Source organism: Barbatula barbatula, assembly GCF_947034865.1.
Source record: "Barbatula barbatula genome assembly, chromosome: 14".
Classification (NCBI taxonomy): Eukaryota; Metazoa; Chordata; class Actinopteri; order Cypriniformes; family Nemacheilidae; genus Barbatula; species Barbatula barbatula.
In genome coordinates, this window is record NC_136777.1 from 20978074 (window position 1) to 21004116 (window position 26043).

Below are 26043 nucleotides of genomic sequence, written 5' to 3' on the forward strand. Positions count from 1 at the left end.
TTTCGGATATCATTTAAGCATTGAATAACAATACGCAAAAAAATACAATATATAATTTATAGCAGGTTTTGCGTATTTTGTTAATATAGCTATCTAAACCTGGATGTATCATAGGAGCTGTAATAGAAATTCCATCCACAGGGTGGCGCTTTTGGCAGGCTAATAGTAATAGTTGACCCTGGGTCACAACGTGCTGGAGTTGTGTTCTTCAGACTTCCGATTGGACTATTAATATTTTAACAAAATAAACTAAAATATTTTTAATACATTATTATTATTATAAATTTTAACATTCTATTATTTTTCCTTCATATATTTCATTTTCTATCCTTTTCTCTCTTTCTTTTGCATGTGTATAAAATCGTCACCGCAAGTTTATATTAAACATTCTAATTAAACATGTCAACAACATATTATACATGACTATATGCAGTAGCTCAATACGAGTCACATAAGGTCAATGTCAAATATACATTTTTCTGATGGCAGTGCATTGTCAACATCCGTAGAAAATGAAAACAAAGAAAAATTGAAAAGTGGAAAACGCCCCATTTTGCGCATCAGTTAATAATAAGTTGTGCGTATGATCAAAAATAATAAATGAAACGAAATCATGTAGCTAGATATCCGCTCCTTGACAGTGCATGAACATAGACCCGACTCTGTCTGCATTGAATCATTTGGGCCAGGAGTAATTATCACCACTTTGTATTCACAAGCACACACACACACACACACGCACACACACATGGCGCTCGCACACACGCGCGCACGCGCGCACACACGCACACACACACACACACACACACACACACGCACGCACGATGCGAAAAGCAGCCGTGTTGTGGATGATGCTTGAGCACATAGCGGGTACGGTGCCGCACTCAGCCCTCTCCGCTCTCACCCACTGACGTGTTTTGCGCATTTCCTGCAGCAACCTTCAGACACACACAGTCGGGAGAAAAAGAGGCAGGTCTGCAGGAAACCGAGTATACAGACGGATCCTGGGAGAAGCGAAAGAGTGCGGAACCTTTAAAAACAACCGTTCTCCTGTTTGGATTGAATGTAAAGACGGATAACTTTCCTCGCGGAGGAGATCTGGCTGGACAGACGCATCCCGTGCTCCAGCCAGAAGAGGGAACATGAGAGAGGATCGCGGATCGCTCTCAGGACACCAAGCTTTTATTTCTGGCATATTTTGAGGTGTGGAATGCTGGTTCGTTGCATCTGACCAACTTATCTCGCCAGCGGTGTTTGGAGAGACCACATGTAGGGTGTTCATAGATCACCGACTCCCTTTCGGCTTGGATCTCCTAAGGACAAAACAAACCGGTCGTGGACGGTGAGATAGCCCACACCAGTTGAAGTATTAACCAGGCGCTGAAGTGGAATATTGTCGGGAAAGTGGCTGACATCGCAACGCCATGGTGGTTTTTAACGGTCTGTTGAAGATTAAGATCTGCGAGGCTCTGGACCTAAAGCCCACAGCCTGGTCCCTCAGACACGCTGTCGGACCCAAGACGCAGACCTTTCTGCTGGACACGTACATCGCCCTCAACGTGGACGATTTTCGCGTGGGTCAGACCTCGACCAAACAGAGGACGAACAGTCCCGCCTGGCACGATGAGTTCCGGACGGAGGTGCACGACGGCCGGAAGATCGAGCTGTCGGTGTTTCACGACGCGCCGATCGGCTACGACGACTTTGTGGCCAACTGCACCATTCAGTTCGAGGAATTGCTGCAAAACGGCAGCAAACACTTCGAGGACTGGGTAATGTTAGTTGTTTATAAACATGTATAATGTTTGAACAGTAAATACACACATTCACTCTCAACTATAGAAACGACAACATACTGCAGTGTGAGCAGCACAGGCCTCCCCTTCAGTGTTCTTGACATCACTGGGGTCTTGCGCAAGCAGCAGGTGTGTGTGTGTTTGTGTTGCTTTCCTCTTGCTCTGATGCCACCTGCATCATTTCTGCAGTAAAGCCAGGCCTCAGATGAATGCTCAGATAACCCCTGTTGCATAGAGACGGTGTTACTGCTTGTCATAAATATATCTGCATCTGCAAAGCCAACCTGATGCCGCATGGTGAGGCAGGTATGGCATGCATGTCAGGTTAACCTGAAAGAGTGTTACCGAACTGGCTGATCACAAATGCTATTTAATATTACTGATGTGTCCTTGGGAATATTAGGTTACAGTGATGAAACTGATTTGTAATCAGGTCTTTTAGAAGGTACCAGCTGCACATTTCAATGTTCACAATGTACTGTAGCTTCAGTGTGAAATAAAAAGGCTGTTGTTTTCATCAGGTTAATCTTTTAGACTGTTTAAGATATGACAGTGCGGCTGCACAATATTTATTCGAATCGACATTGCAATGTGTACAATGTCCAACCCCAATAGTCGCATACCGTGCATTATATAGTATATCTATTTCACTTTATTTTCAAATGATAAAATAGCATTATATTTGTTTATAGGATTTAATTTACTCAGATTTATGAGCTCCTGGGCACAAAGTGTAGTATAAGCTGTACAAGAAATGGCATAAATTGAAACAGAGCTTTTTATTATTAATGAGAAAACATTTTTCTAAAATTGATCATCTGGTGAAGTCATTCTGTATTTTCTGTATTTGTACATGCCATACACTTTTAAAAAGGTGCTTTAAAAGGTTCTTCGATGCCATAGAAGAACCTTTTGGTTCCATAAAGAACCTTTAACATCTTAAGAACTTTTCAGTTAAGTTCTTCAGATTATCATTCTGTATTTTTATATGCCATACACTCTTAAAAAAGGTGCTTTAAAAGGTTCTTTGATGCCATAGAAGAACAATTTGGTTCCATAAAGAACGTTTAATGTTTAACTTTTCAGAAAAGGTTCTTCAGATTATATAAAAGTAAGAAAGAAATAGTTCATTAAAGAACCTTTGACTGGACGGAACCAAAAAAGATTATTCTATGGCATCGCTGTTAAGAACCTTTTAAGCATTTAAGTGTTTCAAAAGATTTCTCGATGCCATAGAAGAACCTTTTGATTCCATTAAGAACATTGAACATCTGAAGAACCTTTCTGTTACACAAAAGGTTCTTGGCAAAGAATATTTCTCCAGATTATAAAAAAGTAAGAAAGAGATGGTTCTTTAAAGAACCTTTGACTGAATGGTTTTTTGTGGAACCAAAAATGTTTCTTCTATCGTGAAGAACCTCTGAAGCACTTTTATTTTTAAGAGTGTACCCTCTTAATGTTCAAATGTTTAAAGGTTCTTCAGTCCGATGTGATAGAAGAACCTCTTTAGGTTCCACAAAGAACATTCAGTCAAAGGTTCTTTGAAGAACCATCTCTTTCTTCCCTTCTTATAATATGATATGAAGAATTTTTTTTCACCAAAAAGTACCTTTTGTGAAACAGAAAGATTATTTGGATGTTAAACGTTCTTTATGGAACAATTTAGAGGTTTATTCTATGGCACCATGAAGCATCTATAAATTTAACAGTGTATCACACAACATATCAATATACTGTATGGCAATGAAAGTTTTTTCCTAATTCTTAAAGAAAAATGTTGACTTATTTGTTTGACTTATGAGCATTTCAAAAAGTGATCAACTTTATTTGATATGGCTCTCAAACAAAAAATGATTATTCTTAAATACATTATTCTTCATGTGTCACTTTTGTGTTGACACCTGTCAAACATCAACTCTTTCCTCCGTGCCCTGTCCAGATGTCTCAAGTTCAGTCAAGTGCAGTAAATCAGTAATAGAACGCTTTATCAATGAGTAGTATGCTATGTCAATACAGAACGAGTACACCGGGCTCTTTAATTGGCGGCCCGTGGGCCGAACCTGGCCCTCGATGTAATTCGTTCCAGCCCTTCAGGTAGCATCGTGTGAAAAAGCGCACGCGACTCGCAAGCCGTCTCTTCTGTGAGACACCGTGAACAGGACAAAGACGGATGAGAACTTTTTTTCATTCCTGACATTTTGCTAGCACGAATAAGACCACCATTTCGAAAGTACAGAGGTAAGAGCCTGGGGTGGAGAATAGTGCGTCAGAGGGTTAGCCGCACCAGTTTAGGTTGCAGTTTGTTATGCAGTTTCAAAATACAATAAGTGAACCTGTTTCAGTGTAGAAAATCCTGCTTCGGCGCCTTACAATGCACAGATGTTGTTGTTGTGCAGTTTAAAATACAACATCAGCATGTTTAAATGTAGGAAAAATATTGGTCTTATGGGGCAAAAATATAAAAATACAACATACAGGCTCTCATATTTAGGGCCAGGATGTGATTGAATCACGGAATCCAGGAATGTATGACGTGGAATTGCACAGAATGCAAACTTAACCAGAAAGTAGCACCGAACAGCTAAAAAAATTCAAATTGTGCATGAATAACTTTCAAACTATTCACATGGTGTTTAAATATGTCATCTGCAATTGTTTTGCGTGAGCTTTCAGAGAACACGTGCACATAGGTTTTGACTAGAAACAGCTACCTCCATCGGGTTTTCGCACTTCAGTACCGCATAATTTATGTCACGCTGCAACAGTTCATTCATATTTTTTATTAGGTTTAGGGTTTGTGTAGCTAATGTTATTTATTGTAATTATATGGTGAGATTTTGCACCACTTCCGGGCATAGCTGTATCCCTTCTAGCAACAACGCAGCAGCAGCGTACACATGAACTGTTTCTGTTTCATGTGAGAAAAGCAACTGTCAAACAGCCTTTGCGGCTACCCGTCAAAATAAGAGTCTGGTTAACTTGTATATCTTATAACACACCCACATTTTACCCCACCATCCCTCTTGATTTCTTTTTATTATTCAACCATTGAGTGCGTTTATTTACTTAAGTAAACTAAAGTAAATTTGCTAGTAAAATTATTTAAGTAGATTTTAAGATTTTTTAATTTCTATTGGTATTTTTCTCAGTATGGTTCAATGTATCTACTGCATGTTATAGTTTATAAGCGAATACTGTGGTATACTGAAGTATTTTTTCATGTGGGCAAATATATTTCTTTTGTATAGTAAAGGACGGAAAACACTGAATTGAGAAAAATGTAAACAGAAAAAAATGATTGAACTGATTTCTTATTGTTGTTGTTGTGTCATCCCTCATATTGCAAGCCACATCTTCCCGGCCCCTCATTTGGGATGCTTTTCATGAACTGGCCCCATGACAAACGTAGTGAATAGCCCTGGAGTACAGAATAGTTCTGTTGAATATTAATAGATGTCCACTATCTGTACAGCATTGTCCCTTTAATGTTCCTAATATGGCAGGTGTGCAGGACAGTATATGACATGGGTTTGGCCCCAGAGGATGTTCTGCTCTTTGTAGTCAGGGACAGAGGGAGATCTGAATTATGATCATATGTTCCATAATCGGTTCCGCTGTGGTGGTGTCGCTACAATCGTCTGCTTTTATGTTGCCATCTTAGATTGCACTGGCACAGGATTCCTTATTTTTAAAGGCAGAAATATTTACATCTGTGTGAAGATGAAGGACATCCTGATCCGACCTATTTACACAACACAAATCACATATTCAGAGAGGTTGCCTGAAGGACATGGACATATTAGTTGAAGTAGAGTTGAAATGAATATGAAACAGATATAGACATAAACCACTTTATGTAATCCAATCACTTTCTAGCTTAAAGCCATCTTGGATGAATGTGTTTCACCAAGCTTGGCCTAGTGAGTTTAAGTGTTGGCTTTTTTCGACAGGCAAATATGTTATGTTGTCTACAGTGAAGCTCAGAACGTCGGGCTATCATTCAACATTCAAGACAATTAAATACTAATCTATACAGTATCTGTATTTAATTGTCTGCACCATTTGTTCTTAGACGTAGTAAGATTAAATCTGAAGTGCCTGGTACAGTAATGTGCAGTGCACTCAAATAATATTACACTTATCTTTATTGCCTACAATTTGCAAACAGAAACAGAGCTGAGCATTTTAGCTTTGATACACCTGATGTTTCAAACCTTGTTTGCCTCACATAACTAATAAAGAAACTTTTCATTGTGTTCTTATTCGCCAAAACGAAATTCTGCAGAGCAAAAATTATGATATTTTGAGGAACGTTGGTAACCACGCAACATTAGCCCCCATTGACGTCCATTTTATAAACACAAATCCACTGAGACATTTCTATAATCTTTTGTGTTCCTCTAAATTAAATAATGACAGATTTTGATCTGTCCCTTTAAGATGTAAAAGTACACATCATCATATGCATGCATATGCATCATTGATACAATCCAGGGCTGAGCGATTAATCAAAATCGAATCGCGATGTGAGGCGTTGCGATTCGCTAATCGCATGAGGCTGCTATGTGAAAAATATGATACAGAAAGCTTGAGAGAGAGAGAGAGAGAGGAGGGATTATGGCTTCTGCAGAGTCAGATCGATCATATTAGGCAAATAATTCAATTCAATATATTTATATAGCGTTTTTCACAATGTGCATTGTTCCAAAGCAGCTTTACAGGAGAAAAAAACTTTGGGGAAACCAGTCTCAGTCGGGAGGGTCAGGTCCCCTCTGATGTGTCACAGCTGCACAGATTTTGAGTAAATGACTATGAAAAATAGGAAGAGACAACAGAGGAATGTTATAAGCAAAATAGTAATGGCATAATATAACTGAGGGCAGGTATAACTTCGAACTGCTGTTATGTGATGTAAATTTAGCATTAATGCGACAAGTAGTCCGTCTTTGCTCTTGGTTGGGGATGGAATTGCCTAGGCTGGAGCTGGGATGGTCAGTTAGTCCGCAAGCTCTCGCAGGAGGATGGCACAGGATTTTCAAATGGAGCTGGCGTAATCTCTAGTTAGGGATGGACGTATGACTTTCATCTGGGCCTGGAGTAATCTGTGGTGGGGAAGGAGGTCATTAAGAGAATAATTAGCATAGCTGCTGTTCATTATTTCATTAATTATTATTTATTTAGCATATTATGCTTTAAGTGAATGCTTGGCTGAAAATTTAGATTTAAATTGGGAGAGTGTGTCTGACCCTTGAATAGTATCGGGAAGGCAATTCCAGAGTTTACTTATGAGAAAGCTCAACCCCCTTTGGTGGATTTAGTTATTCTAGGTGTTTTCAAAAGTCTGGAGTTTGGAGAGAGAGTGATGGATTGTAACATGATAGATGATCTGTTATGTAGGTAGGGGCTAAACTGTTGAATGCTTTATAAGTGATAAAATTAACCTTAAGTCAATATGATATTTAAGGGGTAGCCAGTGAAGGGATGTTAAAATTGGGTTATGTGATCGTATTTTCTGGACCTGGTTGAAATCTGCATTCTGATTTAACTGTGGTTTGTTTATTGATGATGCAGGACAACCACTAAGTATTGCATTACAGTAGTTGAGTTTTTGGGGTAAGAAATGCATGAATAAGCTTCTCTGCTTCAGCAACACATGCAATATTTCGTAATTTGGCAATATTTCTAAGGTGGAACAAGGCGGTTTTTGTGACATTTGAGATGTGATTTCCAAATGACAAGTTGCAGGCAAATATAACACCTAGATCTTTTACTGTATCTGTTGGTGTAACAGTGTAGCCTTTAATTTGCAGGTTATAATCTGAAATATTCTTTTAACGTGTCTTTGGTCCGATACGTAATATTTGTGTTTTATTAACAAATTTCTGGAAATTACTAGTCATCCAATGTTTTATATCATAGATGCACTCTGCCAACTTGGATAGCTGGGAAGAATTATCTTGTCTTGATGATATGTATAGCTGAGTATCATATGCATAAAAATAGAAGCTAATTCCATGATTTCCAATAATGGTGCCAAGGGGCAGCATGTATATGAAGAATAGCAAGGATCCTAAAACCGGTCCCTGAGGTAATCCATAATTAACTTGCGTTAGATTTGAGGATTCCCCATTTAAATGGACAAATTGATGTCTGTCTGATAAGTAAGATCTGAATAACTGTAGTGCCTGTCCCTCAATACCGGTATAATTGTATAAGCGATCTAGAAGTATCTTATGGTCTACAGTATCGAACGCAGAACTAAGGTCAAGCAAGACTAGGAGTGAGATGTTACCTTTATCTGATGCCATAAGCAGGTTGTTTGTAATGTTAATGAGCGCAGTTTCAGAACTATGATGCGGTCTAAAGCCTGACTGAAATTTTTCGTGCATGTCATTATTTTGTAAGAAAGAGCATAACTGAGTGGACACTACTTTTTTCCTAGTATTTTAGACAGGTAAGGAAGATAGCTTACTAGTTCATTGGGGTCTAAGTTTGGTTTCTTGATAAGAGGCTTGGTGACGGCCAGTTTAAAGGGACATGGCCTAGATTGATTGACGAGTTGATAATGGTATAAATGGGCTCAATTGCAACAGGCAGTAACTTTTTTAATACTTTAGCGCTGAATGGTTTTTAAAATCTCAAATTTAAGGGTTATAATAATAGTTTTATTTGAATATAATAAATATTATTTATTATAATTATTTAGAAAGTTAACTACTTTTGGAACCGAACTCTTTTGTTTTAATGCAAACTATAATAGTGTACACTGCTGCTAAAATCCTGATTTATAAATGCAATACCATTGGACAAAATCACAATACAGAACATTTATATTATAGAGCGACTATTTGCGGTTTGCCCTTTCTCGACAACGTGTTGCTGTATTATAAAAACTTATTTGATTTTAAATGCAAGTGACAGTTAAATACCACAGTTAAACGCTGCATACTGTGCTGTGCACTATTGACAAAATTTGAGCTGAAGCTTGACTTTAATTAAATCGCAATTGCAATCGCGATGTCTGTCAAAAACAATCGCAATTAAATATTTTCCCCAAATCACACAGCCTGGTCGGACGTTTCTCTTAATATTAAGTACATACATACAGTTACAGTTCATACCAGTTTAATAGTCTACAACACTGCAAAATTTTTACTCACTTCCTGGCTGGTTCAACTGGCCCACGTCTGGCTTCCTTGGCGAACACAATTCCTGACTGTTCAGGTCTACGTGTGTCAAAACAGGGAAGTGTAGGTTAGCACGTGAAAAACATCATCTGCCTGTGGGACAGATGTAGACAGGCAGCGCTTGCGTAACTTCGGAGCAATTCGTGTGAACGTGCGAGTAGGTTGTAGATGTTTGGTTATAGTTTCTACAAGGATCACTCATTTTCCCACAAGCTTCACAGACACACACCTACTTCGAAGACAGCCGCTCCTGGTTCATGCCTGCACATGTAAGCTTATTTAGCTCTAAAGGGCACGTTAGTGTTATGTTGTTCAACCCAGGCAGCTCTTCGCAGGAGCTTTTCATGTCCATTTGCTTTGACCAAAATCTCAATGGTGGGGCCAGTTGGAAATGTGGATGCTGAGGTCTGCTGGCTGTGTAAACTTAAAAAACCCCACCCCCATGATTTTCCTTATATTGGGTTATGTAATAGTTTTTTTCAACCTCTGCTATCTGCTGCTATCTTCCATCAATGTAGACAATTGACTGTTAAACTCTTACTATGACTGCCACATTATTCGATAATACATATTTTCCGAAGAAAAAGTACAATCAAAAGCTGTAGCTGGTATGAAAGGGTTTTTGAAAGGGTACAACTCCAGTGACATCTTTTGTACATTTCTTATGACAGTAAAGACAACATATCACGCAATGAATATCTTCCAAGCAATGACAGACAAGCTTCCAGTGTAGTGTGCATGGATGACTTTTGTTGTCTTTTTTTATTTGGTAAAAAAGAATTTGTAGTTACATATTTTATTTCAATCTATAATCATAAATACCCACTTAGTTACCCACAAATATTCTGGGCTGGGACAGGGGAGGCTACAGCTGACAAAGCGACCGGAAAAGGGGATTCTGCAGCTGACATATGGGTCAACACTGATGGTGCTGCAGCTGACACAGCAGCTAGAACAGAGGATGCTTCTGCGGACATATGGGTGGACATTGGGGGCGCTGCAGATGACACAGCGGCCGGGACAGGGGAGGCTGCAGCTGACACATAGGCCGCACTGGAGGCTATAGCTGACACAGCGACCGGAACAGAGGATTCTGCAGCTGACTCGTGGGCCGACACTGGAGGAGCTGCAGCTGACACAACGGCTGGAACAGGGGGTGTTGACACAGCCACTGGAACAAGAGATTGTGCAGATGACATATGGGTCGACAGTGGGGGTGCTGCCCCTGGGACAGCCCCATGAGAAGGCTGTGGCTGGAGACTAGAAGTCCCCTCCCTCCCCTTCTTCTTCCTAGGCTGTACCATCCCACCGTGGGTTGGGAAGAAGCGGTAGGGGGAATTGCCAGCTCTGAGGAGGAGGAGTCCGAAGTCTTACCCCAGGATTCCCTACTTCCTTGCTTGTCCTGGAGATCAGCTGACGGGGGAGAAGCAGCAGGTTCTGAGGCGGACAGGGCGGAGGTGCTCAAGGCTGCGACCGCTAAGGCTGCAGCGCCCCCAGTGCCAGCCAATGGAGCCGTAAAGTTGACTCCGGCTGAGGCCTTGGCTCATCCCGGAGCATAGCGTATTTTACCATGACCCAGCAGGTACAAAACTCAAAACTTTTATATGCAAAGCAAAAGACCCACAATGGGGTAAAACAAGAACTGAAGAAAGATAAACTTGAAAACAAAGACTTCCCACAAGGGGGCAAAAAAACAAGAGAAACAGGATTAACTAAATTGAACACTTTGAAGGAACTAGACAGGACTAAGCATTGGGGAACAAGGACAAGAGGGAAGTATAACTGCAAAACGAAACAGCACAGAACAGTCCACACAAGGGCACTTAATAGTGGAGCTAACAAGGAATAATTACACTAGGCAGGTGGAGGGGATAATTACAGGCGGGAAGCTAGATGAGGGGGCGGGGTAGAGACGGGACAGGAGAGCACATGGCCATCATAACAAACAATGGCCATGTGCTTCCACACAAAACATATGGGACTGTCATCATCCTGCCACAAGGCTGGAAAAGCATGACAAGGTGAGGCAGGATCATGCCACACCTTTGTTTTTGTTGCTTGGCTTTATATGAGACATTGGTCATTCTTAAATTTAACATATTGTGCATATTTGCTGTTATTCTGCATAACAGTGACATTTTATCAGATAAATGGGCAATTTACTACTGTTAGTTCCATACGTTTAGTTCACTGTTCCGGTTTAATATTAAGATTTATTATAATCATAGTTTATTTGCTGGTGAATCTCTGTTTACTGTCTGCTGAAGTCACCGGTTTTAAAACTGGTATTGTGTACGTTAGTCTGTGTTGGTTTTATGATCAGATTGGGAGGCAGTGTCTGCCGTGTGTGCAGCCCGCTCCATTATTCCGCTGAAGAGTACACAGGGGACGTCGAACATAATACATATGTGTTATAGTGATTTGTACTTGTATTACGTGTTATTTTGGTGAAAACGGTCTTGCTGTGTTTGGCTTGTTGCGTTTCATGTCTGGAGTAGCATTGTTAATGAATCATGTGGTAAGTGCGATGGTATAATGATGTATGTGTACTTCTATCGGAAAGCAAAGTAAGGTCAAATACCTTCCTGTACTGTGGTAAGTGTGTGTGTTGGAGGGAAGGTTGCGCGTGCACAGAGGCCCAAGGATTCAAATGTTGCATTTCTCTACGTTGTCATGGATGAGATGTGTATGTATATATATTTCGCACAACAAAGGAGTAGAAATCCAAAAAAGTAAACACGGGATTCTTTAACACAACGAAACAAAACAAAAGCAGACCAAGAACTGAGGAGAACATGGGGTTTAAATACATGAGGAACATAATCAACGGAGATATTGAACATTGACATATGAATGCCAACAGACAAGTTATTGTACTGTAAGGCAAATCTCAACACATTAAAGGGACAGTTCACTCAAAAATCCCAATCTGAATATAATTCTTTGTTCTGGTGAACACAAAGAAAGTTGGAAGAATGCTTATAACCAAACAGTTCTTGGCCACCATTGACTGCCATAGTAGGAAAAATCACAATGGTAGTCAAAAGTAAATTAATATTAGTTGTATAAAAGAAAAATTATATAGTATTTTTTTACACGAGTGTTTGAGAAGCCTGTCTAAGATAAGTCATTATTATTCTGCTTTTCTGTGTAATGCCACAGAAGACTTCACCTTTAAAGAGAGCAATTTGATTTTAAACTATAAGTAAACTAGAGTCTTGGCCAAACACTTGAGAAATTAGGTGGGTTGACTCTGGTGGTCACTGTCCTGCCACTGCAGGGCCGCAGCAACCTTTTCTTTTGAGGCAGTTTGAAATAGCTTTTGATCTCAGACAATTCTTCATCCACAGTATATGACGCACATTCAAGTGCCTGCTACCGCCTTAACTGGTTCAATACAACCTGAGCAAGTCTCTTTTATGTTTCAGTACACCATCTACAAGTTATGACATGTGATTGTGAACATTCCCAGCAGCAGATAGTTTTGCTTAGTCATGTTTAAAGAAATAGTTCACCTTCAAAATGAAAATGCAGTCATCATTTACTCACACTGTTGTCATTCTAAACCTGTGTGATCTTCTTTCTTCTGCAAAACACCAAAGAAAATATTTAGAAAAATGTTGGAACCCAAAAACCACTGGTCCCAGTTGACTTCTATTGTACGGACATGAAACCAATGCAAATCAATGGGGACCAACGATTCTGTTACCAACATTTTTCAAAATATCTTATTTTTCTTGTTCCGCTAAAACATGATTGTTTTATCGAAGAATTTATACACCAATCTGTAATTGATAAATGCAGCCAATGAACTGTATGCAGTTCAACAACGAAATTCATTTGTTTGTTCATTCATTCAGATCCAGTTTAATCAGTGGTGTGAATAGAACAGTTTGCTGTGATAGAGATGCACCTCCATCACCTCCAGATGATTCAATATGAACCTCTTAATATAAATAGATTGCCTAACATGCTATTGAAAGGTGAATGGTTTTATTGAATCATGTGTTATGAAATTGGGATCTTGCATTAGCTTTATCTGAAACCAGCTGGGAACTTGTTTTGGCTTAAGTGAAGCTGTATATCACTGAGCATTGCGTCAAGCCTACAGTTGATGTTACTCAAATACTTTGGTAGTGTGTATTTGTTTAAGCATTTGTCAGGAACCTTTATTTAGAGGTATTGTATTTAAAAAAATGTATGTATAGTATTTTTCCTGTCTTTGATTTTCTTCTTTCAAAAATAGCATTTGCATAGATAGCATTTGTTGGGATATTGTAATAAAGTTCGTTATAAGGGAAGGAAGGAGGCGGGAACCGGCGAACATTCCAACAATAAAACTTTAATTAAATAAACAGTAAACACTGAAGTAACCGGCAGCCACCTCACGGTCGACTGCCGGCCATAAAACATACACAAACTAAACCTATGTCCGGGCCCGGTCCTCTCTCGTCAACAGTCCTGCCGATCGTCCTTTTAAGCTCCCAATCTCCTCCGTGATAAGATGCGGGACCGGTTCGCGCACAGCTGCTTGCACTTATCACTCACGCCACCGGCCCCGCGTCACGGCTCTCGTCCCGCCTTCCTCACCACATACCCCCATCACCCCTTACAGGCCGGGGGGTACCACCGAGACTGTACCTACTCCCCCCCCGGGGAGCCAGTCTCGGAGTCGGCAGCGCCTGGTGCCATGCACCGGCGAGATGAAAGAACGGTGACGGGAGCCCCCGGAGCGACAGGGACGAGAGAGGGGAGAGAGGAAAAGAAAAAAAATTGTCCGGTTCCCTGACACGCTGTCGCTCGGTCCTCAGCCAGCCGAGAAACTCTTCTCCGCCCCCTGGGGGCCGCCGATGGCCCTCCAGCTGAGGGCAGCTGGTCCTCCGTTCCCTGCTCCTCCCCATCATGGCGGCTGGCAGCAGGCTCGGCCCACCTCGAACGGGCCTTGGCTCCCTCCTGGACAGCAGCCACCCCACCTCGACCCAGGAGCACGGCAGCGAGGTCCTCGTCCCATCCAACTTCTCGATCCAGCACCACCACCTCGGGCAGCCACTCGCGGACTTCCCTCGTCCGCGCTGCCCGAACTCCTCAGCACCGCGATCACCCTCGGCAGCGAGGGCTCTTTGACAGCATGTCCCTCCTTCCTCCCGGGTTTCGGCACCAATGTAATAAAGTTCCATAGAAGGGAAGGAAGGAGGCGGGAACCGGCGAACATTCCAACAATAAAACTTTAATTAAATAAACAATAAACACTGAAGTAACCGGCAGCCACCTCACGGTCGACTGCCGGCCATAAAACATACACAAACTAAACATATGTCCGGGCCTGGTCCTCTCTCATCAACAGTCCTGCCGATCGTCCTTTTAAGCTCCCAATCTCCTCCGAGATAAGATGTGGGACCGGTGCGCGCACAGCTGCTTGCACTTATCACTCACGCCACCGGCCCCGCGTCACGGCTCTCGTCCCGCCTTCCTCACCACAGATATTTAGCGCTTAAAGTAATCTTGGCTGAATATGGATCTAGCATTACCACATGACTATTAAATACCATAAACATTTTCTGGCAAATGAAATACAACTTAATGAAATTATTATATTAAACTATGATACAATAAATTTGAATTTGGTTCTGTCAACAAAGTAACATTTTTAAAAGAGTAATGAATTAGGTAATTCTTTCCAAATACCCCGTCTACACGGCATGTGACCTGTACGATGTGACGCGACAAATGACAATAGAATCCATTGTAAGAAATTATAAACTTTGTCCACACTGGATGCGCTTCTTTCCAGAAGAAGAAAACATATTTATGAAACTCGCTCTGCAGGTTGTTTAGGGCCACTGTAGATACAACATGGAGAATTCCATGTAAGGGGACCCTCAGTGTATGTTGATGAAAATCACTCATTCTAAGGTAATAAAACCATAACACTTCATTATGTAAGGTCTTTATACACCTCTGAACACATAGTTATATATATTATATTGCATTTATGTCAATAGAAAAGTCTGTCATGAGTGTAACACTTGAGTTAAAAGCAAAAAACATTAAAACAAATTGTATGACATGCATAGTTTCAACTTGAAAATTTGATAAAATGAGTCACAAATCTGCAGCAGGTTGTGATTTTGCTCAACAACCGTAAACAACCAAAGTCTCGTAACAATTTGCAGGTGCATTTGGGTCACATCCGGCTCTGTATTCTCACATTTCTACCATTGTGCGATATGCAGTCACAACCATCTGCCATAAAAAGCTTTGGGTTGGACCAGGATCCTTAAAAATGTTGCCGAATATTACCAATCATTTTTGCAACATTAGGTCAGTTTTGTTGAGTGTTTGTCTCTGCAGTATCAGGACCCTTCACATAGCAGTGGTCTGATATTTATTTCCTCGAAATGACACTGGGGTAAGGCCACTACTACTGACAGACAGGACCGATATAAAAGCCGTCTGGATTGAAAGGACCCTTTCTTATCTTGGCCTTGTCCCGACAGAGAAGTGGACAGTAGTATCCTCCCGGTGGCCCCCGGAGGAAACAGGGGCCGGGGTACTGCCGGGCCGCAGCTAAAAATACCAGCGGTGCGTTTGAGTCACACGGTAGCCTGGGCTTCCTGTTTTCACTCTCCCACATTTACTTTCCAGCGAGATTTGGGGAGGCGGTATTAAACGATATCAAGACTGCTTATCACTGTTGATTTCCACAGAAGGAGAGCTGGAGATGGGAAGCGTCGGTGGTGTGCTTTATCTGATAAACCTTTAAAAAAAACTTGTCAAACAATCATCATGTCATGATATATTACATTAAAGCAGATATTACATTTTAAAGTGGTGGTTCACAGAAATAGAATTCACTCTCATGTCTTTCAAAACCTGTATTTGACACTTCCTGTGGATCGCAAGAGAAGATATTTTGAGAAATCCAGTGTAGTTTGGTTACCAGCGTTCTTCAAAAAAAAATTCGTCGATCTATCAGTATGCTGTAACATATGTCTGATAAACCAGCCCATAAATAGCTCTTTACAACAATACAAACTGTGATTGATTGCTTTACATGTTGGTCTGTCAGACAGCGCTTCCTGTCTAAGTGGGCGGTTCTTGGACAGTAGGACAGTGAAAGATCTTTTATCGCAGTCACAGGTCTGGCCATGTAAGCCTATAAATTCTTGACAAAATCTGATCCCAGCTTGTTTCAGGAGACACCATAGAAATACCAGGTGTGAACAGAAACATGTCTTGGCAGACAACCAGACACATTTGTACATACCAGGGCATTAGGTTTCTGTCAAAATCTGACCTTGAGATGTCCGCCTGAAAACTATGAAATTATTAATTTAGTTTCATTCATCATAGAGGAATAATGTGTTGTTTAAAACCTGACCCGTTACTCAAACCTTTGTAGCTGTAGCTCCAACTAGATTTCTAGATTGTGGAGAAAGACAAACGCACCATCTACCGTCCTGTTATGTGCTGAGCAGAGGAACATGTTTCCTCTAGTTCACATTCCTTAAATAACAAAATAACTCGGAAAAGTCCCCAAAGACTTAAAACAAGAAAAAAAAGAGAAGAAGAGCATCCACGAAGGCCTTCTTTTGTAAGGTTGTTTGTGTGCTCATATGGGTGCATTTGTAAGTACAGGGGCTCTAATTGAAGTTGACAGATGAAGATGTTGGTCTTGTGGAGGTCTCAGACGGCATGGTTTGAGTTTACACTCATGTGATGCGATCTCTGACTTCTTTTTGTTCCCTAAGTAAATTTACATGAACGTAATAGTGCCTGTAATGGAACTAGAAGACATGCAGTCTATGAAGGGCAATTGGTGCTTAAAGGGATAGTTCACCCAGAATCATTTACTCACACTCTTGTCATTTCAAACCTGTATGACTTTCTTTCTTCCACATATCACAAAAGAAGATATATTGAAGAATGTTGTTAACTAGCCCCCATTCACTTGCAGGGGTTTTGGGTCCATACAATAGAAGTGAATGGGGGGCTGTGCTGTTCGGATACCAACTTTCTTGTCCCAAAACAAAAAATGTATTTTTAATGGCTCAGACAACCTTTCAGGTAATCTTGTCCTTGATGTTCCTTTAAAAAGGAAATAAAAAAGGCACAAAAATAGAAAGTGTGCAGTGGGAATATAAAGCACAGCAAAAGAACATTTTTAATTGAATTTGTTTCCACTTTCATATTGAAATTTACATTTTGACTCTTGAATGCAGCTACTTTGGCCAATATGAGTGCATACTGACAAGTACAGTAGGAAACTTTTGAAAACACCAAGAAAAATCCAAGAAGCAAACATTTCCACGTTTCCTGTCCATTTGATCACATTGCTCAAATGTGGAGCAGTTGAAATATTAAAGACATGTAACTTGTGATGGCTCTTTCCTGTGAGTGTACAATGTGAACAGTCATGAAGGAGTCTAGAGAGACAAAGAGACAGAATGCATGTCAGGAATGCTTTTAACTCTAGGTCTCTGATTTGAAATACGGTTGTCGCCTCTTGAACGCACATACCAAAGCTTGTAAACATGTTAACACACGCACACACTGGCACTGGACTCTTGTTCTACAGTAAACAGTCTTGTGTAGAGTCTTGTGTGCAATGTATTGTGAATGTGTAAGTGATGTTTTTGGGTGAACCCAGGTCACATATCACTCGAAATTCAAAAGAAATAAAAGGAAATAATATTTGACATGAAGATAAAGTCTCTATATGTAAATAGGTAAAATGGCAAAATGGGTAACAGTAAACATATGGATGACCCAAAACTTAAAAACAATCCCAAATGTTTTGTATTAAGAACATCTTGGTTACGGATGTAACCGCGGTTCCGTGATGGAGGGAACGAGATGTTGTGTCGAAACTGACAGAATGAGGTTTGACTTGAGAACCTATCATCTCTGAGTATACTTTGAAAAGGCCATTGAACCTGGGGAATGAATGCCCATTCATTCACATTTTTGGGCTAAAGAATTTGAGAGGCACTCCCGTTAACTGCCACGGGCGCTGCGCCGGCTGCTGCAGCGAACTGGAGTTCCTCTCAGACTGACAGAATAGGGTTCCTGTCGAAAACGCCACGGTGCTGTGGCGCATCGTGATTTCAAGCAGAACGACACTGACTGGCCTGGGTGAGTCACGAGTGAGCGTCCTCACGATTTGTAACCATCCAGTGGTGTAGTAAGGCATCAATTCTTGTGACAATAACGAGAGGTTCTACCTGCCGTACAGGCGGTGGCCTTGCTACTCTGGAAGCGAGTAGGCCGCCCGACACCGTAAGAAGCACTGGGAAGCGCTACCCCTCATCTAACCGCTTCAATTGCTTAGCCTCGTGGATCTGCAGGATGCCCACGGCGTGAAGGGCGGAGGCAACTTGAGTTGCACTGCCGGAAAAATGACACCGGGGCGGAACGTGGTTGCCCGTGTTCCGTGTCCAGATACCAAGAGTCCGGTCATGAGCTGCGGGGAAGGCAGTGCAGTGCACTGTACTGTCGACCAATGCTCACTGCGGTCTGGGCAAGCATGGCTGACATCTCTGCGTCAGCCTATTCCTAGGCACGACTGGCCATAGCCGGGAGCTGCAGGGAGTCCTCAGCATCTTAAGTCAGAAAGTCACCACCCGATGTTGCAACCGACATCTCATCCTCTGCACACCCATAGGAGACAGGTTCAGTGAGTGTGATGGGGCCCGGACGGTCCGCGGCAATGCAGCAATGGGTTTTCGCCCGCGGGACTCCCATATCACCACCTCCGCTCGCTGCCGCAGATAGCTTGTACGGGGTAAATACGGGGTCAGCTGTGGCCTAATGGTTAGAGTGTTGGGCTTGTGATCAGAAGGTTGCTGGTTCTAATCTCAGTGCCAGCAGGTCATGACTGAAGTGCCCTTGAGCAAGACACCTTACCCCTGATTGCTCTGCAGTAATGTGCCACTGTATAAAAAACTACTTGTAAGTCGCTTTGGATAAAAGCGTCTGCCAAATGAATAAATGTAAATGTAAATGTAAAATGTTACCACGAACGCTTCTTCAGCATGCTGGAAACCCAGACATGTGACACAGATATCGTGCCTGTCTGGCTCGAGGATGGGGCGGTTGCACCCAAGACACATGCCTAGTGACATGTGCACGCTGTAGGAGAATTTGCTCTTTTAGAAATATATGCTCTTTGTGTCATGATTCTGCCGCATCATGTCATGTTTCTCTTGGTTTAGTGGCAGGATCATGACAGAACCTCATGTTTAATGCGGAGAAAGACAATTATTGTTCTTATGGCCTTCCATACTCTCTCTCCGGTCTCGTCTTTGTTCCCATCCTCTCGTTACCCTCGTTATTGATTAATGCCCTTTACCTGTTTCCCTCTTGATTTGCTCCCTTATTTAATGCCCTTGTGTCTTCTGTCTTGTGCTGGTTCATTGTGGTTTGTGTGGTGAGTTCTTGTGTCTTGTACTCTAGTTTAGTTATTTGTAGTTCATGGCAAAAGTTAATTTAAGTCTTGTTTAAGTGTAGTTAGTTTTAGTCCTGTCATGTTATTGTATCCTTGTTTTGTTCTGTTACCCCCACGTGGGTCTATGTTTTATTATTTATTATTAAAATATATTAACCCCTTACCCGCTGCCTGCACCTGGGTCCTCTCTCCATGTCTCACCACTCGAGAACCTTGACACTTTGAAGACACATCTGACCAGACACTGAAACGCCCAGGCGACGTCGCAAAATTCCAGGATGAGTTCCTCTGCTCTGTGTCGTAGATCCGAAGACAAAAGGTGAATAAATGGGCACACCTCCCATTCGCCAAGTTCAACTGCCTTTTCAAAGTATAATCGGAGATGATAGGTTTTCAAGTCAAACCCCATTCTGTCAGTCTCGACACAACGTCGCGAGACCAATAGAAAGGGAACTTACTGTACACATTAAAGGAATAGTTCACCCCAAAAAAATGTATTTCTTTTTTCATTTATTGACCCTCATGTCATTCCAAACCTCTACGACTTTCCTTCTTTCGCTGACCGCAAAAGAAGATATTTTGAATGTTGGTAAACAAACTAAAATGGACCCCAGTCTGAGAAAAAAAACATATTTCTCAAAATATCTTTTGTGTTTCAAAGGAGAAAGAGTCACATACAAGTATTAAACAAATAAATTGTTAATTAATGATTACACGATAATAAACTTTTTATTGTGGGGTGAACTGTTTCTTTAAGTTGCTGCATGATAGTTTTTTATGTAGATGTAGGAAAATAGAGTATATCAATTGAAGATATGTTCTTTTTCTATGTCCAGGGGTGTGTGTGTGTTTGTGTGTTTCAGTGGGGTCTCAATTAGCTGTAGAGGTCTGGTGTGTATCAGGTCTTTCATGAACACACTCTGTAGACGGTTGGACACAGTGTCATCTGAGATATAAAACACAACACATCTCTGTGTTCTGCCCCAACAGCTGTGGCCTCTCACCGGCTCTATACTTTTCATCCTTTATTCACTTATTTTTGACATGGCTCTTTGTTCTGACATCTCTCATATATACAGTTTCAACAGCACTGATGATTATTTTCCACATTCTTAATACTTAAGCATCTTTATTTCCTTATTCGTATTATATAGATTGTGTTAGTGTGTGTGTGTCGATAACATTTGTTCTTAAATTTGCTGTATCTCATACAAGCAAAAGTGGCATGTTTGGGGTTGAAGTCAAAGTGACTGTACCTTTAGCTGTCTTTTTGTCAATGATTTACTAGGTTGAGTTTGTCCATTCACAGGCCATGTTTAGACACACACAAAAACAAGGGCCAGACAGTATTATGATGTCACTTTCAATCAAATATCTGTTTTAAAGTTTGAAAAGAGTTACAAAAAGACGACGACTGATGTACAGTAATAATATAGAGCTACTCATAAATGGTTTGGTTTGGGAAGAATTAGATGATACATTTATTAAAATCTTGTGACTTTTGGTTGCAAACTATTACCTTGGTTTTTCTTTTCTGGCTCTTCAGAGTTGACACATCACATTTAAGCTATATTTGTATACGTGCAACATCTGCGCACCAGTAAGAGGCACGATGTGATTATTATCATTTGATCTCACAGCTGTCTATGAGAAACACGTGAGGTATTTAAAAGATTTTCTACAGGGTTTCATTAGAGATGGCCTCAGCGAAATGTCGAAATATGTCAGTTTAATCTAAACACGTGGGGCCATGAGGTGTGAAGCCGGGTGAGACGAATTCAATTTTGCCAAGCAGTTCATCTTCGTGTGTATGTGTGTGGTTTTGGGCGTATATGTGTGACAGATATCATAATAGGAAAGTTGCTTCATTGCTTCTGCAAAAATCTTATCAGTGTGCTGTGTATACAGTACAATGAGGAACATTTGGATGGTATCTTCATTTCACAGTTCCTCTCTACTGGTTCAGTAACTTGCCACTGACTGTGCTGTACATGTGTTTCATCAAAATTATAAATAATATTCACAATTTATTAATTATAATTGTACAATGTAATAGAATTATTATTTTTATTACTATTATTAATGTTGTCATGTTATTATTATTATTATTGCTAAATAATAATTATTCTATATCTATAAACACACATTTTATTTCATCAACAAAACATTTTATATATTTTTTGAATGTTGGGGTATGTATTTCATGTTAACGTTGTCATCACTTAATAGTGCCTTATTAGTGTGGGTCAGGAGTTATTTATGCCTTCATTTCTTTCACCAACAAATGTGTAAATTACTCTTTCGGGCATTACAGACCGAGCTCAGCGCAAACATTTACTTTCACAATGTTTTTCACATAGACATGTGTGCCAGAAACACGCACAGACTCAAACATTCACTCACTCTATCTTCCTGCTGTGACTAGCTGCTATATTTGGTGTGTGGCAGCACCTGCGGGATGCAGAGCGTTCAGAGATCAGCCTCAGCATGACATCATAGGAAGTGGAAGGAAGGGAGAAGGTTGCGGGGTCATTCGGGATAACAAACGTCCTATGGTGGATTTGTACCGTATAACATCTCATACTAAACCCAAGTAATTCATTATAATTTTTTTGTGTTGTAGAATTAAAAAATATGTTTGGAGTATCCTGACTCCAGATCAGTTAAAGGTCTCGAATCTTGACAGAAATAATACTGAATCTTATTTTCCAGCATACAGAAAGAAATCTGAACAGCAGCTGTAGGGCTTACGAAGACACATTTTGTTTGTAAATTGATAGTTACATTTGAATGTTCATAAATTCAGTAAGCTGTGGGTAGATAACAGACAATGCTTTTGGGAAGTTGTTGTATTATGCCGTATTTTAAAGGCAAAAAGTGGTGTAACAAAATAAAAAGCCCATGGGCATGGTCGAATCAACCACCCTTGTTGCAATAAAGCAAGAACGAGCTTACAATTATATTTATTTATTTATTTAACAAACAAAATTGTATATTCACACTAGCGCACTAGCCACGATCCTCCCAAGATGACGCAACATTCAACACAGCGTGACGTAGCTTCACATTCTCAATAGGCACGGCTGAAGGTGTACGTCATTTCTAATAAGTGTGTAAAAAATCTCAGCTATTGTACTCGGCTACCTTCATGCTGGGTCTTTGGTTTAGGGGTGTGAAATTTGCATGTGATTATATAAGTGCACTTGCAAGCAGTTTTCCTTTGCACTGGTGCATCCTGTGTAAAACCTGTGTCGACTGCTCTAACATGAGACAGCTTGCCTCTTACCCGACTCCCACACACATCCTCACAGCATGTAGAAATCTCTCCACTCATCCTCACATCCTCCCTCCATTTCCTGCTGTAATCTGGTTTTGATGGAGCAGTCGTTCGGCTGTCATTAGCCGCTAAGAGGAGAACCGCCTCTAATATGGGCCATTTGAGCCTCAGCACAATCCTCACAAGACTCATGTTCACAACCACGCCGTGCTGTTTCCTCTCCTGCTGCACACACTCTGCATTTTATTTGTTCCATCTTGACCATGTGGGCTGGATTATTTTCGTTAAGGTTATTGAGTATGGCTTCCATAGGTAGTGTGTAAAACGTAATGATCAAGAGGTTATAGGTATTTATCATGATCCTGCCCTTCTTGTGGTTGTGTTTCTAGCTTGGAGTGACAGAATCATGAGAGTCACATGTCTTGTGTTTGTGTTTGGAAGCACGTGGTCATTGTTTGATTCTTTGTGCCATGTGCTCTCCTGTCTTGCGTTTAGCCTCGCCCCCTTTCTTCGTCATTCATTATCCCATTATCAGTTCACACCCTTCACTTGTTGCCCTCTTTTGTTCCTCTGCTATTTAATGCGCTTGTGTTCGCTGTGCTGTGCTGGACGGTTTTCTACCTCGTCTCTGTTTCCCCGATCTACATAATTTAAGTTAGTTGTTTTGTCATCTTGTTTTCCCTCTTGAGGGATTTTGAGTTATGTTTTGTCTTCATGTCTAATAAAATGTTTTTGTCGAGGGCTGTCTGCATTTGGGTTCTGTTTCATTTCAGTTCCATTACAGTATTTTTGTAGTGTAACGTCTATTAAATTCATTTATATATTTGTCAAAATTCACTGTCAATGTGTTATTGTTTATTACATGGACAAAAAAATTTCATTTGAAAAACAAAAATTTGAAAGACTGACAAGACTTTTTTGTGATAAAAATCAAGGTTATCATATGCAAAATATTTTCGAACTTCTCCAAAATACATATAGAAAAAATTCTGTTGTATTTCTTAAAAGTGAATATGAACTTGTTTCTTTGCATTTCTTTTATGTCTGAAAAAATACAGAGCATCTTTTGATTTACTTATACCTGTTTCTCCTTTTTAAATTTTCTCCAAAAATAATGCAAAAAGACATTTTTAATTGAAATTTGGGAATATATTGTTAGTAGTTCACAAAAAGAAACAAATTTTATAATTTTACCTAAACACATACCTATAAATAGTAAATTCCGATAAATAGAATATAATAAACATTTTTCATGGTCCGTTAATTTCAGCGAAGTCATTGACAAAGAAAATCAAACAAAACACCAGCATATAGTAGCTGTTTGAGATGTGTTCATGTAGTGACATATGTTTTCATTGAGCATGTGTTGAGATTTCTAAATATTTTTAAAGATGTTCTGTTTCTAAAACCTTCATTCTTTGATTGTTCTTGCAGATAGACTTGGAGCCAGAGGGAAAGGTTTATGTTATTATTGACCTGTCTGGATCATCCAGTGAAGGTAAGACAACAGCATTCTGAAGATCTGATCATTTTATTACATTCAGCATTTTACCGTAAGACGTGTAAGGCGGTTTGACCAGGGCCGGGGGTTGTGAGGCACTAGGCGAGACCATGAAAAAGTATACTCAAGTATTGTGAGCTCGCTTTACTTCCTCTGCTTTTCTCTTTTTAGCTCCTGAAAAGTACAGGTACTAGGGTTGATGCCATAGTTTGCCTAAGCATTAACTGCAACCACCCTAAAATAAGTCATTCGTTCTTTATCTCTTAATCGATTAAGATGACTCAAATATCTTGATGTTACGTAAACATGACGTTGTCATGGATACTACATTACTCATAATCCTGAATATTCCAAGCATGCTCAATTTGACATCAAAGAGACCTATTTGACATCCCCTAATGGACCTACGCAATCGCGTCATAAACATTTTTCTATTTTCTGATGTCTTCTTTCTATATACTGAAGTTTTGTTTTTATTGTCGTTTTAATGTCGTGAGGAGTGTTTATCGTGTTATTAAATCTATGTGGGTTTTTTCATTTACTATTACTGTGATTCCTATGTTAATAAATAAAGTCCCTGCGCATGTAGCGCTCGATTGCACCTGATCACGTGTGCGCGCTTCCGTCAAATAGCAAAGTTATTGTTGGGTTTTGGAGACCCCCGTGTTGTAGTCATTTTTATGTAATTTTCACGGTTTATCAAGGTTGTCCCCTAACTGTGCAAAACAAATGTCCAAAATATAAATGAAGACACATACAATACATAAGACTTTGACTTTCCAACATGTGAACTTTCAACGCTAAAAACTCCAGTTTTGTTTGCATATTTAATTCAACAGCTCTTTACAGTCTTTATTCCCCTCCCTACCTCCCCCCTCTCTCTCTCTCTCTCTCTCTCTCTCTCTATTTGGGAGTCATATGATTGTTGCCCTCAGTGTACTGCATGATCACTGGACCCAGATCCAGCGTGGCCTAATTCTACTCAAACAATCTCTCAGATGTTCCCCAATCATTGTCATTATACCGCTACTTTTTCCTGGACACACATCAGAGATGGCCCAGTTCAGGATCTCCTTCATCTCTTTTCTACCCCTTGAGGTGGTGCATATGACCTCTTGTCTCGAACACTGATCTAGATGCTTCGTGTCAGCCTGCGTCTGTACAGTCTCATGTTACCCCTACAGCGGTAGTGATGTTAGCCAGACATTTCACAATAATTTCTCCTGTCAGCGGTGACCGGCAACGGGCTGTTGAAAAGCTCATTGCCGCACACCTGCATGTGTTGAAATGTTGCCCTTACCATTCAATTCACTGCTGGGAAAGTACGAGTTTATGTGACTTATTGCTTCTAATCGCTGTTTGCATCAGGAAGTGAATACTTAACGTTTCCTCCATATGAAAGTTGGGTGAGTCATCAAAGAGTGACAGAAGACAAGCATTTATCAGCGTTTGCCAAACTGTGGCTTCATTTTCCTGTTTTATAGTTATTGATGATAAACAACTTCTAAAGTTGACGCGTTTTAGGGGAATGTTCTAGTTAAAAGGCCTTTGAAGTCACATTTTCGAAAGTTTGTGCATTTCGCACACGATGATTTGCAGATCTGCTGCTTTCCTCTGCACTTTGCAGGTGCAGATCTCATGTGGGCACACGTCCGCTCTGTACTGGCCTTGGGTTTTCAGATCAGACGGATGTGCACACGAAGCGCTTTTGGCTGCTTTTGGACCGTTTTGTCACTGATCAATTGGTCTGTTGGAAACTGATCCCAGGGCTGACAGTAGGTCACGTGGTTATGTGGAATGCAGTGCCGGGGTCTTCGCAGGGCAACAGCGGAGGG

The 26043-nt window shown here is 40.6% G+C and overlaps 1 protein-coding gene across 1 annotated transcript in view; it reads left to right on the forward strand.

The window, feature by feature from the left end:
* Window positions 1-799: 799 nt before the first annotated feature.
* Window positions 800-26043, forward strand: part of prkceb (protein kinase C, epsilon b) — a 66810-nt gene continuing 41566 nt past the window's right edge. Inside the window, exons 1-2 of the mRNA XM_079473198.1 lie at window positions 800-1772; window positions 24142-24205. Coding sequence (XP_079329324.1) covers window positions 1425-1772; window positions 24142-24205 — 412 coding nt within the window. The 5' untranslated portion in view covers window positions 800-1424. The remainder of the gene's footprint in view (window positions 1773-24141; window positions 24206-26043) is intronic.